The sequence below is a fragment of the Papilio machaon genome, chromosome 22 (genome assembly GCF_912999745.1).
Source record: "Papilio machaon chromosome 22, ilPapMach1.1, whole genome shotgun sequence".
Taxonomy (NCBI): Eukaryota; Metazoa; Arthropoda; class Insecta; order Lepidoptera; family Papilionidae; genus Papilio; species Papilio machaon.
This window is the reverse complement of record NC_060007.1, coordinates 4,683,097-4,695,641: the sequence shown is the minus strand read 5'-3', so window position 1 is coordinate 4,695,641 and position 12,545 is coordinate 4,683,097. Positions and strand designations below refer to the sequence as shown.

The 12,545-nt window shown below is 32.9% G+C and overlaps 1 protein-coding gene across 1 annotated transcript in view; it reads left to right on the top strand.

Annotated features, from left to right (window-relative positions):
* Positions 1-12,545, top strand: part of LOC106720849 — a 79,055-nt gene that overhangs the window by 57,793 nt on the left and 8,717 nt on the right. Inside the window, exon 6 of the mRNA XM_045683608.1 lies at positions 11,386-11,655. Within this exon, the coding sequence (XP_045539564.1) occupies positions 11,386-11,655 (270 nt within the window). The remainder of the gene's footprint in view (positions 1-11,385; positions 11,656-12,545) is intronic.

The window sequence follows — 12,545 nt, the reverse complement described above, 5'->3', positions numbered from 1 at the left end:
TTTTTTTTTTGTTCCACGCGGACGGAGTCGCGGGTAAGAGCTAGTAGTTATATATTATGATAATTGTATCACTTCCCATTGGCTTACGTAAATAACTTCGAGGCTACCCCTGTTTTATGTTCTTCCTGATGACGTCACAGTACTTTATTATAGCTACGCATTTGAATATATTACGATATAAAACTGCGATGTCGCTTCTTTCCATCAAATATATTGTATACGAAGTTGTTGAGATATGTGCCGGGATACTGGGGGAAGTCACAGAGTGCAATAAGAAGAGAGTTATGTGTGATTAAACTAATTGTTTCTTTTATATCCGGTTTTTAATGATCAATCGTTATGTCATCCGTTTTCCGAATTATTTTGTACTTTGTAACTACAGACTGTAGTCTAACTTTCTTAAAGGCCGGCAATGCATCTGCAGTTTCTCTAGTGTTGTGGACGTCCATGGGCGTCGACGATCACCTTGGTGTTCCCACCACTCGTTTGCCCCCTTCTCTTATAAAAAAAATAGGATTCTTTGGAAAGACTTTAACTGGTTTCGGTTATTCTTTTCATAACATTATCCAAATACACAATTGTTATTTTATTTTATACGTAACAAATACTTGCAAATGTGTGTATTGTATCCCAAACAGTTACATAACAAAGGGAGCCATAATGAACGACCTTTCGTAGTCATAATCATTATAGCGGATGGACGAATTCTCATCTTCCTATTTCCTCGCATCAAGGACATTTCCCGGCGACAGCGGGACATTTTCTTCGAGGCTAAATCAATTGATATGTTCAATTGACTTCCTTTCATTTGCTTCGATTAGGGCAAAGAAAATACATTTTATTTTCTATGTTATTGAAAGACATGTAATGAAAATTAGCGATAAAAAAAAATGGTGAATTATTTATTAATAAGTAATGATACAATCAAAACCGGTTATAGCAACATCAAAGCGACCGATATTATTAAGTCGTAATAACCGATAGACTTTAAACCAATCATGTATAGTTTAAAAGACGTTCAGTCAGTGTTTTAATCGCCACTTTTGTAGTGTTTATTGACTGTGGACTTATTGAAGCAAATATTAGGTCTCAAATTGGTTTGTCGTATTAAAGCGTTTCTACACTTTAGTTTAGCTTTAGTTCATTATTTGTACTCAACTAACGCACGTAGAAACAACTGCAAATAGAATGGGGTCAGGGGAGCGACGTTCGGACTACGATCGGGAATTGGGTCATTGTGCAGGGCTGCTCACTGTCGCCACTGCCGGCGCCCGCTAGTCGATACGCACATGAAATGCAATTAGGATACTGCTTATATTACTGCATTTCGACTGGTATATAAAACATACTGGCATCCCCCTCATTCCCTTTGAAAAAATAGAGATAGCAAAAGTTATTTGTAATTCACTGTTATATAATAAAAGCGATTGCCTGCAACTTCGTTAGCGGGAAATAAAAAAAAATTGCCCAAGTTACATCTGCATACATTAGCTACCTTCCAGTCCAAGTCCCGTTAAAATCGGTCATGCCTTTTCTGAGATTACCCGGAACAGATGCGGATTTGCGGACAAATATGAGACATAAATTAAAAAAAATTTGCAAATATATTGTGTTTGATAAATATATATTTTTATATATATATACATCCATATGTATATATATTAAAATATATATTTATATAAATTGAGTAGATATAAATGTTATACTCCAGCCCAGTGCACAGATGGGCAAGCAGAGATTACGGATTTCAACATAGCACAATTTTAATTTGTAATCTTACTTTAATTTTTTTCTATTCTTTTAACGCAATTAGTTTTCTAAAGTAGACTATAATTTCAATCAAAACTAAGTTTTAAAAAATGATCCTATTTTAGACGATTTAAAATGTATACGCTGGTGTCAAATGTCTTCGTTTTAGGTCATAACCTCAGAATTACGCCTATAAAATTTTTAAAACCACCGATAAAGTTTTACTATCCTTATGATAGTTGGATCTCGTAGATGTCTTTGCGTAAAATGAGTTTAATGCGACTCTAAATAGGACATCGGTCTCGTTCAGGGAGCAGTCGATTGTCCATTCCGGTGCGCTGAATTTGTAACTCAAAAATTAGAACTCGTGGGTTCGAATCTATCGACTATTATACAACCTACTACAAGTCATCAATTTGTTATTTTTTTTTATTTACAAAAAAATATATTAAAAAATTAGATAATTGATAATATTTAAAAAACGGTCCCTATAGCCCACACCGCCCTCGCGGAATAAAATAAAACTTAATAAGTATAAGTAGCCTATGTGTTCTTCCAGACTATGTTCTATTTCAAATTTCATCAAGTTCCGGAGATACCTTCTGACAAACATCCATCTATCAATCTAAACTTTCGCATTTATAATATTAGTAAGATATATACGGTACATGTTTAGTGGGAATTTATGAAATGTGACATATCAACTTGTTTACTCAACATGTTTCAATATGTCTACGAGTTAAAGTTTATTATTTGACCTTCGCTTCAGAACAGCGGGTGTATTCAGACCTCGATGCTCTGGGGACACTAATTATAATTTATTCGTGTGTTTACTTGCGGAAGGCGCCAATATTACTGAAGCCACATTATTGAATAGACTACGCAGTTAACAGATGTGAACTTACTGAATTTGTTTTGACTATTATATGCTTGACAAATGCGAATATTTCGCATACTATCTTGATTAAATACTAAGGAATGACTACTGCAATTACAGTCTTTATTAAGGACGGTCCTTAGTGCAGATTAAGAATAAAATCTTTACTCCTTAAGTGACAATTTGTGACGTTTCCCTAGGAAAATGAAAATGAAATGAAGGAAATGAAATTAAAAAATTTCATTTCATTTTCTTTTCGTTTCTCTGGGAGGGCGGTAAGTCTTCTATTTAAATAATCTTTGGTCAAAATGTTAACCAAAATCCCTGTATGAAACATATTTTTTATCTGTGTTCTAGGGTTCTATCTAGGGATCATGGTATATTTTATACAAAGACTTTGATTTCAGAAACCAATGATTACTTTAGTAGAATGCACACAAGTTCTAAAGAACATATTTATTGTTAGGACAGACGTAAAATATCGTAAGTTTAACTGGAACACTGAACTCATATCATTCAGTATGTCTATCTAGTTCGTTGCCAAAAACGTTCATAATGATTCTGTGGACATATAATAAATCTTGGGATACGATATTTAAGTCAATTTATGTGGGTTTTATTTCCGTTTAATTGTTTCATCGTTCTAGTTTCTTATTCTTGAAATATGACTGTTATGTAATTATTATATTTTATGTTAGATACTCATTTTATATAACACTTTTAAATCATACTTATATTATAAATGCGAATGTTTGGATAGATGGATCGATGTTTGTTTGAAGGTATCTCCGAAACAGCTGAACGGATCTTGATGAAATTTGGCATAGTCTGGTAGAACACATAGGCTTACTATGTTTATTAAATCGCATCATAGTAAATATTTATACTACTGTAACTAAGTGTTGCCTATGTGTTCTTAGTAAAATATATACGTCTACAATTTATACAATAGTTCAATTTCGTCGAATCTTAGGTCTATGTCTCATTTGAGAAAAATGACTTTGTACTTTTCGAACTCTGCAAAATAAGATCTTTATCTTCTTGTAATCAAAATTAAAATGTCTTTAAAACATTGGCTTTCCGGAAATCCATTTTTGTCTTAAGATTATCTGAAAGAGCCATCTTTGATACCTGTATTATTAGAGAGAAAACCGACATTGTGCCGTTGTATCGCAATACTACACCTACAAAAATATCAACGCTTACGTCACCTCACTACATCTATCTGACAGTTGTAGTGGTAACAAAAAGCGCGCCATTCGCTTCACACGATCTTAACTAATATTGCCTTAAGTAAAAATACATAATAACGGTATACTACAAAGAAATCTTGTTAACAGTACATATTTCCTCTGCAATATCGGAGATAGGAGGAGAGGGAGGACATACGGAGACCCATTTCTAATCTAATCAGCCGCCACTTAATACTCCACTGACCTATATCGAAGGAAAATTACATTCTGCATACTCGCTTCCAAATCACTAACGAAGTTCTACGTTGTTTCAGCTTTATTATTGCTTCTGTTTTACGGATATCGTCACTTTAATTATATTTTATATAATAACCGTACGTACTGAGTACGTATTTTGTACGAGAGAACAGTTATATGTAATGTTTTGAGCAACCAATAATTGTGTATTTTTATAAATAAAATAATAAAACGTATACACATCTGGCAACAATTTTTCTAGTTTGGTATTTCAACTGTTTTATTGTAAAATACTCAGGGAAACTTATACTATGATAAACAAATTGCTATTAAATATTCTGGCGTGAAAACAAAGAATCACAATCAAGTTGTTTACTTAATATTACATAAAATTGGTTCTAAAGAATATTACAAATATTCTTAAAAAAAAATTAGGACTTTAATTTATACGAGAAATCAATAACAACATAAGTTACGCGCGTGACCCAGACTGGATACGCAGAGATCACGGATTCTCATTTACTGCAGTCCTTGCAAAGTATAAATCATCATCATCATCATCAGCTCACTATACGTCCCCACTGAGGGGCTCGGAGCCTACCCCAAGTTAGGGGTGACTAGGCCATAGTCAACCACGCTGGCCAAGTGCGGGTTGGTTGACTTCACACATATCATTGAATTTCTTCTCAGATATGTGCAGGTTGCATCACGATGTTTTCCTTCACCGTAAGAACGTCGGATAAATGTACATATGTAAATCGAAAATCGAAAAACACATTGTTACATGGCGGGATTCGAACCCAGGACCTGCAGATTGCAAGTCAAGTGCTTAACCCCTGAGCCACCGACGCTCTTCAAGTATAAATCATGAATTGATAAATTTATTGTGAAGAAAGAAATTCAATTAGTTCACAATAAATAAATACTTCACGATTTTTTTATAGAATAAAATTTGTATGTAATTATTTGCCTAATATCCGCCAAAAAAGTAGTTATAAAAAATGAAAGTGGAAACCGTAGATCTATTTTCGTTAGTCAACATCGCCCACGATGCAGCAGATGCGTCGATCATTTCAAAATAACACTACGGAAAACTCCGTACACGCGTCTGTTGAGGAGCGTCGGAACAGTATATATACTTATATAAATCATTTTTGGAACGAAGTTCCTTATCGCGCGTTGTGAAACGGGGCTAGACGGAAAAAATTCTTACGAAAAGTTGTCACGACACTTTTTGCTATATCACCATGGCAACGACGTGAAAATATATAACGAAAATTAATAGAAATAAAATGTACTTCTTGTGAAGACTTCCTTCCTTCACTTATTAATTGAAAGGAACTTCGTTCCATCCGGGTGTCCCTTGACACCTCTCAAGTTTTTTTTTTTTTTGGAAAGTGTAAGTGTAAAAATATGGCCAAGTTCATGGTTCAAAACCGATTGACATCATAATAAAAAAAAAATCAAATTTATCGGCTTTTGTTCCGTCGCTTCTCAATTATTTCGATGTTACCGCTGACCTCTATATTACTCTGGACTGGCTATAAACAGTGAAAATTTGTACCCATTTGATTTTCACCATTTTGGCGCTGACTGACGGTAGCGGTTGGTATCGGCGCGGCGTTGAAAACTCGAACTTAATAGAGGTAGAATTAGCTGTCAGTAACTTCAATTGGCCGTTTTAATTCGGAACGAATCTGAAGCTGTCATTTCTGAGAAGTGACCTGTCCATCAGATATCAATAGAGGTCAGTGTTTGTCGCTGAAGAAATGGGTCATTTATCAAGGTGATGTTTGTGAATACAATAAACACCTTTGTTATTTCTCCTTTTGATTGTAAACAAGGTTGTTATTACTTTATTTGGGTTTCGTCCAATATTTGCCGAATAAGTGCGGAAAATTTTTGATAAAATTTCAAATTAAAGTTAAACAATAATTGACACCCACAGTCACATCATGTCACAACCTTAATGTAAATTAACTAACTAGGGTGACGCAGTGACCCAAAGTGGGCCTTGGGATGACTGAGTAGTCGGCGTCCAGTTGACGACCCAGGTATCGCTGGATGGATGAGGTGGATAGGGATCTGCGAGACCTACAGGTCCGAGACCGGGTCGGTACGGCGCGGGATTCGAGAAAATGGAGACTTGTTACTGTAAATCGATATGATAAATTTATACCAAAGATGTGATCATAAAAGGACTCGTAAGTATGAAGTAATTCGTTGAAATATTGCAGGTTTCTTGGATACTTCAAAAAGTTCTTAGTAGAAGAAGTTGTACAAGCTAGTAGTAAAAATTAACTCTTCGTATATACTTTTCTTGGTAGTCGTAATTGTAGGTTGTTAGCAAATCACGCAGAAGCTGTGTAATTTTCCAATTGCCAGCAATCAGTAGTGGTTACCATAAGGTTTCATTAACGAATACATTTCGTACTAGCTATTTATCGAAAACATATATGTTTGTATGCGTACAGTGCGTATATTTATTTAGTTTAGTTTTAAAAGTAAAGTACAATATCATACTATTGTTTTGTTTTATTGAAATACAAAGTTTACCCATATACATTGCGTTTTAAAAACCTTAAAAAAACCTAAACCATAGAATAAGGTTTATAAAACCTTGTGCAACGACCTCACGTGTAATAAAGCTAGGGAGATGACAAGGAAGAAAAGTAGGATTTTCGGTTAATAACACTTTTATTAAATCATTTTCATATTGATACAAGATACGGATACAAAAGAAACAATCTCATTAATATCTTGTCTTATCATAAAGTTAAATTACCTTCATTTTTTAATATTATTCACACATGAATGTTTGCGTTATCCACATCTTAAAATAATTCATCATGTGTGACATAATTAAATTCATACAGTATGACCTTGAGTTATTATTGCCAAAACTAACATACAAAGACATATATATTCATCCTTGTTTTTTCAAAGCGAATAAACGGGATGACTATATGTTAACACTGTGTTGCCAGTTCAAATATACGGTACAGATTAATTTCAAACGAGAAATGTCTGTGTTAATTTCACAAATTTTCACAGGAAGGTAGTTGACACATGCGGGCATATATAGGCTACTTTTTTATTTTTAAATGTTTTTTTTCCTGAAAGAAATCGAATACGACTGCCAGTGCATCGATAGAGTGTTACAGCAGTGGAATTCCACAGTTACAGTCCTAGAGACAATTATCAAGTGAACTCATTTGTTACCCTTGTTTTATAACACAATTTATCCTCCAGACTGTTTGTCTGTTTGCATATACAATCTAGAACAGAGTCGATATCTGTTGTTATACGTCAACAGTCGAGTCAGGGTTTATCTGTAATCAGGAAATGTATGTTATTTAATTAAATTCAAGTTTACAATACATTAATTAATCTTGATTCACGTCACTGAATATGTTTTTAAAACGTTTTAATGTAAAATCAAAAGAAATAAAGTGTATACAAATTAAAATACTCCATGAATTTTTGTTCTGAAAACTTTGTATAATGATTATATTGCTGTCTCCTTTATATCAACGAGAGTAAGAGGGACATCTATATGTTTTGTATTTTGACAAAGAAAAGCATTGTAACAACGAATAAAGTTGTGAGGTACATTTTACTAAGAACTTGGCTAAAGAAGAATTATATGAATGAAAATCTTTTAATGATTTAATAACTAAATACTAAATCATAAAAATTATAACCTAAAACTAAAACAGAAATAAGTAGAACATAATAAAAATCAATTGCGTTTCTTCGAAACATGTATGCATTCGTTTTTTAGAACGTCGCCCCAAAAACGCTTTTTACAACAAAAGCAAATGTCCTCATCGTGAAATTAATACAGCTTCTTGTTTATTTAACACGGTCATTTTTATTTCGATAAATAATTTGATCACGTAAAAGAAAATTAAAAGCTTTTAAAAACTTAACTGAAACGTTGATGTATACAGGTCACGTATTTATTTTATTTTTATTTTTATATAAAGGAAAAAATACGTTAAAACATCATGTTCTTCTTTTTATTAATAGTGAACCTCTTCGTTTTTTCGATGATTTCGCCAACGTTAAAGATAAAGTGTAAATGTTTAAGATCATAATATTAAATAGACAATGAAAATTTAGGTACACAAGATCCCGTTTGCTTTGACAAATGACCAGTTGCTATTTATATTAATTTAGATACTGAGAAAGTACAAAAAACACAAAATAAACTAGACCGTCTCTAAAGCTTGGTATACGTGAGTTAAGCCGTTTTCCATTACAAAAATATCTTACGGATTTTTAAACAGGCATAACGTCTTTCTGCTAGTACTAAGTTTGCTACTTTTATTGCAAAAATGTTTTTTATATTTTGTAATAGGTTCCGTGATATTAAAATGTTATCTCAGAATATTAAACAAATTGCTCGCATGTTAGGCAAAAGTCAAGATTAGCAAAAATGTTGGCAACGAATGTTTGGCTCATCTCCATATACAGAAGCTATATTAAATCACAAATCAATTGCGTGGTTGATTTTAACTCATATTTAGCTTTGAATAGAAACTATTACAGTACTCTATTGGTTTCACGTATTTTAAAATCTTTTATGAGATTGATAATACTGGTCTTGTGTTTTGGTAGTATTATGTATGCTGGTTTCTATGTTCATTCCAATGTTATCACATCTTTATCTATAGGTATATATATAAAAGAAAGTCGTGTTAGTTACACTATTTATAACTCAAGAACGGCTGAATCGATTTGACTGAAAATTGGTGGGCAGGTAACTTAGAACCAGGAAACGGACATAGGATAATTTTTACCCCGTTTTCTATTTTTTTATTCCGCGCGGACGGAGTCGCGGGTAAAAGCTAGTAAGTTATATTTAATTTGATACTGTATGACTTTTGATCCATAAGAAAGTAATTATCTTTATAAATTACGTCTGCATTAGGTTAAGACTTTCCTATATAAATTTTTCAACTCGTTAAGTATTGCTTGTGTAGATCGGAATACAATTATTGTTACCATATTGGCATAGATTAATAAGGAATATCCTCAACTAAGCCCCTTCGATGTTATCACTCACATCCTGCTTCAAACCTCACGTCTTAGCAGGAAGTTAAGTAACTATAATATGTATATTTTAGTACTCATTGTAAAGAAACATGTCTTTGTAAAAATTATTGAATAGATTAAGTTTGTCTTCTAACTTCGTAATAAATATTTGCTTAACTGACAAAAGGATATTAGGCGAGCTTATTGTGAGATGTCATTCTTGCCCATGTCACAGGCAGTCAAGAATTAAAAAAAAATACTATTAATAAATAAAAAAGTCAAGGTTGCGGCAGTATCCTGGATGCGGGTTGTACAGGACTGATAATCGTGGCAATCTTTGGGGGAGGCCTATGCCCAGCACTGGGCATAACGTGGCTGAAAAGAAGAAAAAGAAATAAAAAAGCTATGGAGGAACATAGGGAAGTCTCTTAAATCCTTCGTGACCTGTTTACTGTACGGTAGCGCCTAACTGTCTGCCTTTTGTGCAAGTTAGCACAATCGATTGCGAACAAACAAGTCGTTTGCTTTAGAATTGTTTATGTATCTACAATACCAAGACACAACAATATTGAATTACATTCCTTTATCTTGGTGTTTTTTATTTTCTTTATAAAAAAAAGGTTTTAGCTCTTCTCTACTCTTGAATGTACTAACACTATGGAGAGTCCATCTTCTTGTGTGAACTCTTCCTTAGTTTTGTAGATATAAACAAACAACTATGACAAAATAAATTACAAAAATGAGCAAGTTTTAAAACCGAATGAGGCAATTATCAATCAATATATCTAATCAATTATTAAAATTGTAGTGTCTACAAGACACTGATGTAACATCGAAAGAAAAAAATCATAGTTTACGAACATGATGCGTTGCTAAAAATCCATTTTTTTATTTGTTTGTTTGTCCGCAATTCCACGTTTAGTCCGGATAATGTCCAAAACGGCTGTACCGATTTTGACGGGACTTTTACTTTAAGGTAGTTTTGGAACGAAGTTCCTTATCGCGCGTTGTGAAAGGGGGCTAGACGGAAAAAATTCTTACGAAAAGTTGTCACGACACTTTTTGCTATGTCACCATGGCAACGACGTGACAATATATAACGAAAATTCATAGAAATAAAATGTACTTCTTGTGAAGACTTAAGTTTTTTATGCATAGAATAAACATTGGTTCCTTCACTAATTAATTGAAAGGAACTTCGTTCCATCCGGGTGTCCCTCTCAAGTTTTTTTTTATGTTTGTGGGTGTAACTTAGGCTACTTGTTTTATTTCCGCGCTGACATAATCACGGACGACTATTAGTGTATCACTTTAATACCTAACATCTATATATATAAAATAAAGTCGTGTTAGTTACACTTTTTATAACTCAAGATCAGTCGAACGGATTTGGCTGAAAATTGATGGGGAGGTAGCTTAGAACTAGGAGACGGACATAGGATAATTTTTACCCCGTCTTCTATTTTTTATTCAGCGCGGACGGAGTCGCGTGTAAAAACTAGTAAAGGATATAATTAAGAACAGGATGTACAAACTTTCATTAGATTACCGCTATTTAATTTAATTAGAAATTTTCCACGATTTTGGCCATATCTATTAATAAATTGGAAAGGCCTTGAAATTTATCAAAACATTTATAAATCTGCATATAAATATCATAGTCTATCCTATTATTCTAAATTATTCATAGTGTTTTAGTAGATTTAATTAAAATACAGTTGTATGATAATTATGAAAGATATAAATATATTTATTTCTATAAAATATATAATTTATAAATTAAATTCATACTTGATAATTATTATAGTAAACAATAGTTGGATTTATTCATAATTTTACAAACGCTACTTCAATAGTACTACTAGTATACTAGTAAATTACATACATATTAGATGGTCATTTGACGAATCTTAGTCATACTGTAACTGATATTATTTCGTAGTAAATAAATTTATAACTGCCTTTTCGTGATGACGGACAGTAAAATATCGATCATGCTACATTGAGGTGCGTTAGGAATATTACGTAATATACGGAAATGCGTAGCTTGTAATTATTATAAAACCTTTTTACATGCAACACCAAGCTATTACGGTTACAAATATGAGAAAGAATTAGTTTTATACCTAACTTTTAGGCTTATAACACACTTTTGCGAAAGTATGAATGATCTGATGCGAAGCTAAATTTGATATGAACCCAATGTGTGTCACAAACCTTAGATTATAACTAACAAAATTTGAACTAATACTCATTCACTATTAACGTATAATCTGTATTTCTTTACAGACAAGTTCTATCCCACATAAAGAACATACCAGAATTAATTCTATTGGGCACAGAATCTCCCACAGTGAAGAGGCTACCAATATTCTCTCTTATGGTGAAACACCCGCGTGGTACATTCCTACACCATAACTTTGTCTGCGCTGTGTTGAATGATGTCTTTGGTATCCAAGCTAGAGGGGGATTAACTAGCAATTTGAATTATGGTGCTGATGTACTGGGTATTGATGACCAGTTGCTGAAGGAATATGAGAAGTTATTAGATGTGGAAGCGTAAGTATTCAAATTAACTCTTACGTAGAAATCATGGTGGTCTTCCTGGCCACATTCATCTGGGTTTTCCTTTTTTACCATTAAAAAAAACATTTACAGCTTCAAAATTTCGAAACATTACGATCGCTTAACAAATCGAAATAAAATTGATTATTATATTACAGCAATGTTTAACGAGAACTCAGTTTGTACAAGACATTTATAATTGCCTTGTATCGGTTGCAAAATAAAAATAAAACATCCTAATAAACCGGTTCCCATTTCATTTCTTTTCAATTTACGAAATGTACTTCCTCAATCACTTCGTAAGAAATTTGTATCTCAAATTAATTACTTTTAAATTATAACTTTTGTTAATGTAAATATCAATTGATCTAATAAATGAGGAATGAATTATAGTTTTAATCAAAGTTTTGACTTACTGTTGGTTTCTGAGACCAAAACATATCGTCATCCCTGTCTTTCATCTGTGAGAGAGCTAATATGTCGTAAACGGGGAATTTGGTCTCAGAAACCTAGGGTTAGTATTGTAGATGAAATTCTTACAATTGAACACTTCTTAAATTGAGTATTAATGCTTGTGCAAAGTCAAAATTGACCAACAATACTTTCTAGTACGTATTTCAAGTAGCACCTCACATACGAACTCAATTACGTGAAACTATAGTTAATAGCCGACTAGTAAAATGAACAAGTCCCACTTGAACCATTGCCAGTGGCATTCGAAGGTCGCCTTTAATGTTTACATAATTAACTATGGTAAGCAATAGAATGTATAAATTTAATTCCTTAGTATAACACTGATCAAAGAACTTAGTGCGGAATTAGTACTCGCAAATTAATTTTGACTCTTTTTATCATGTCATAATATTTTCTTGTGATCACAGTGA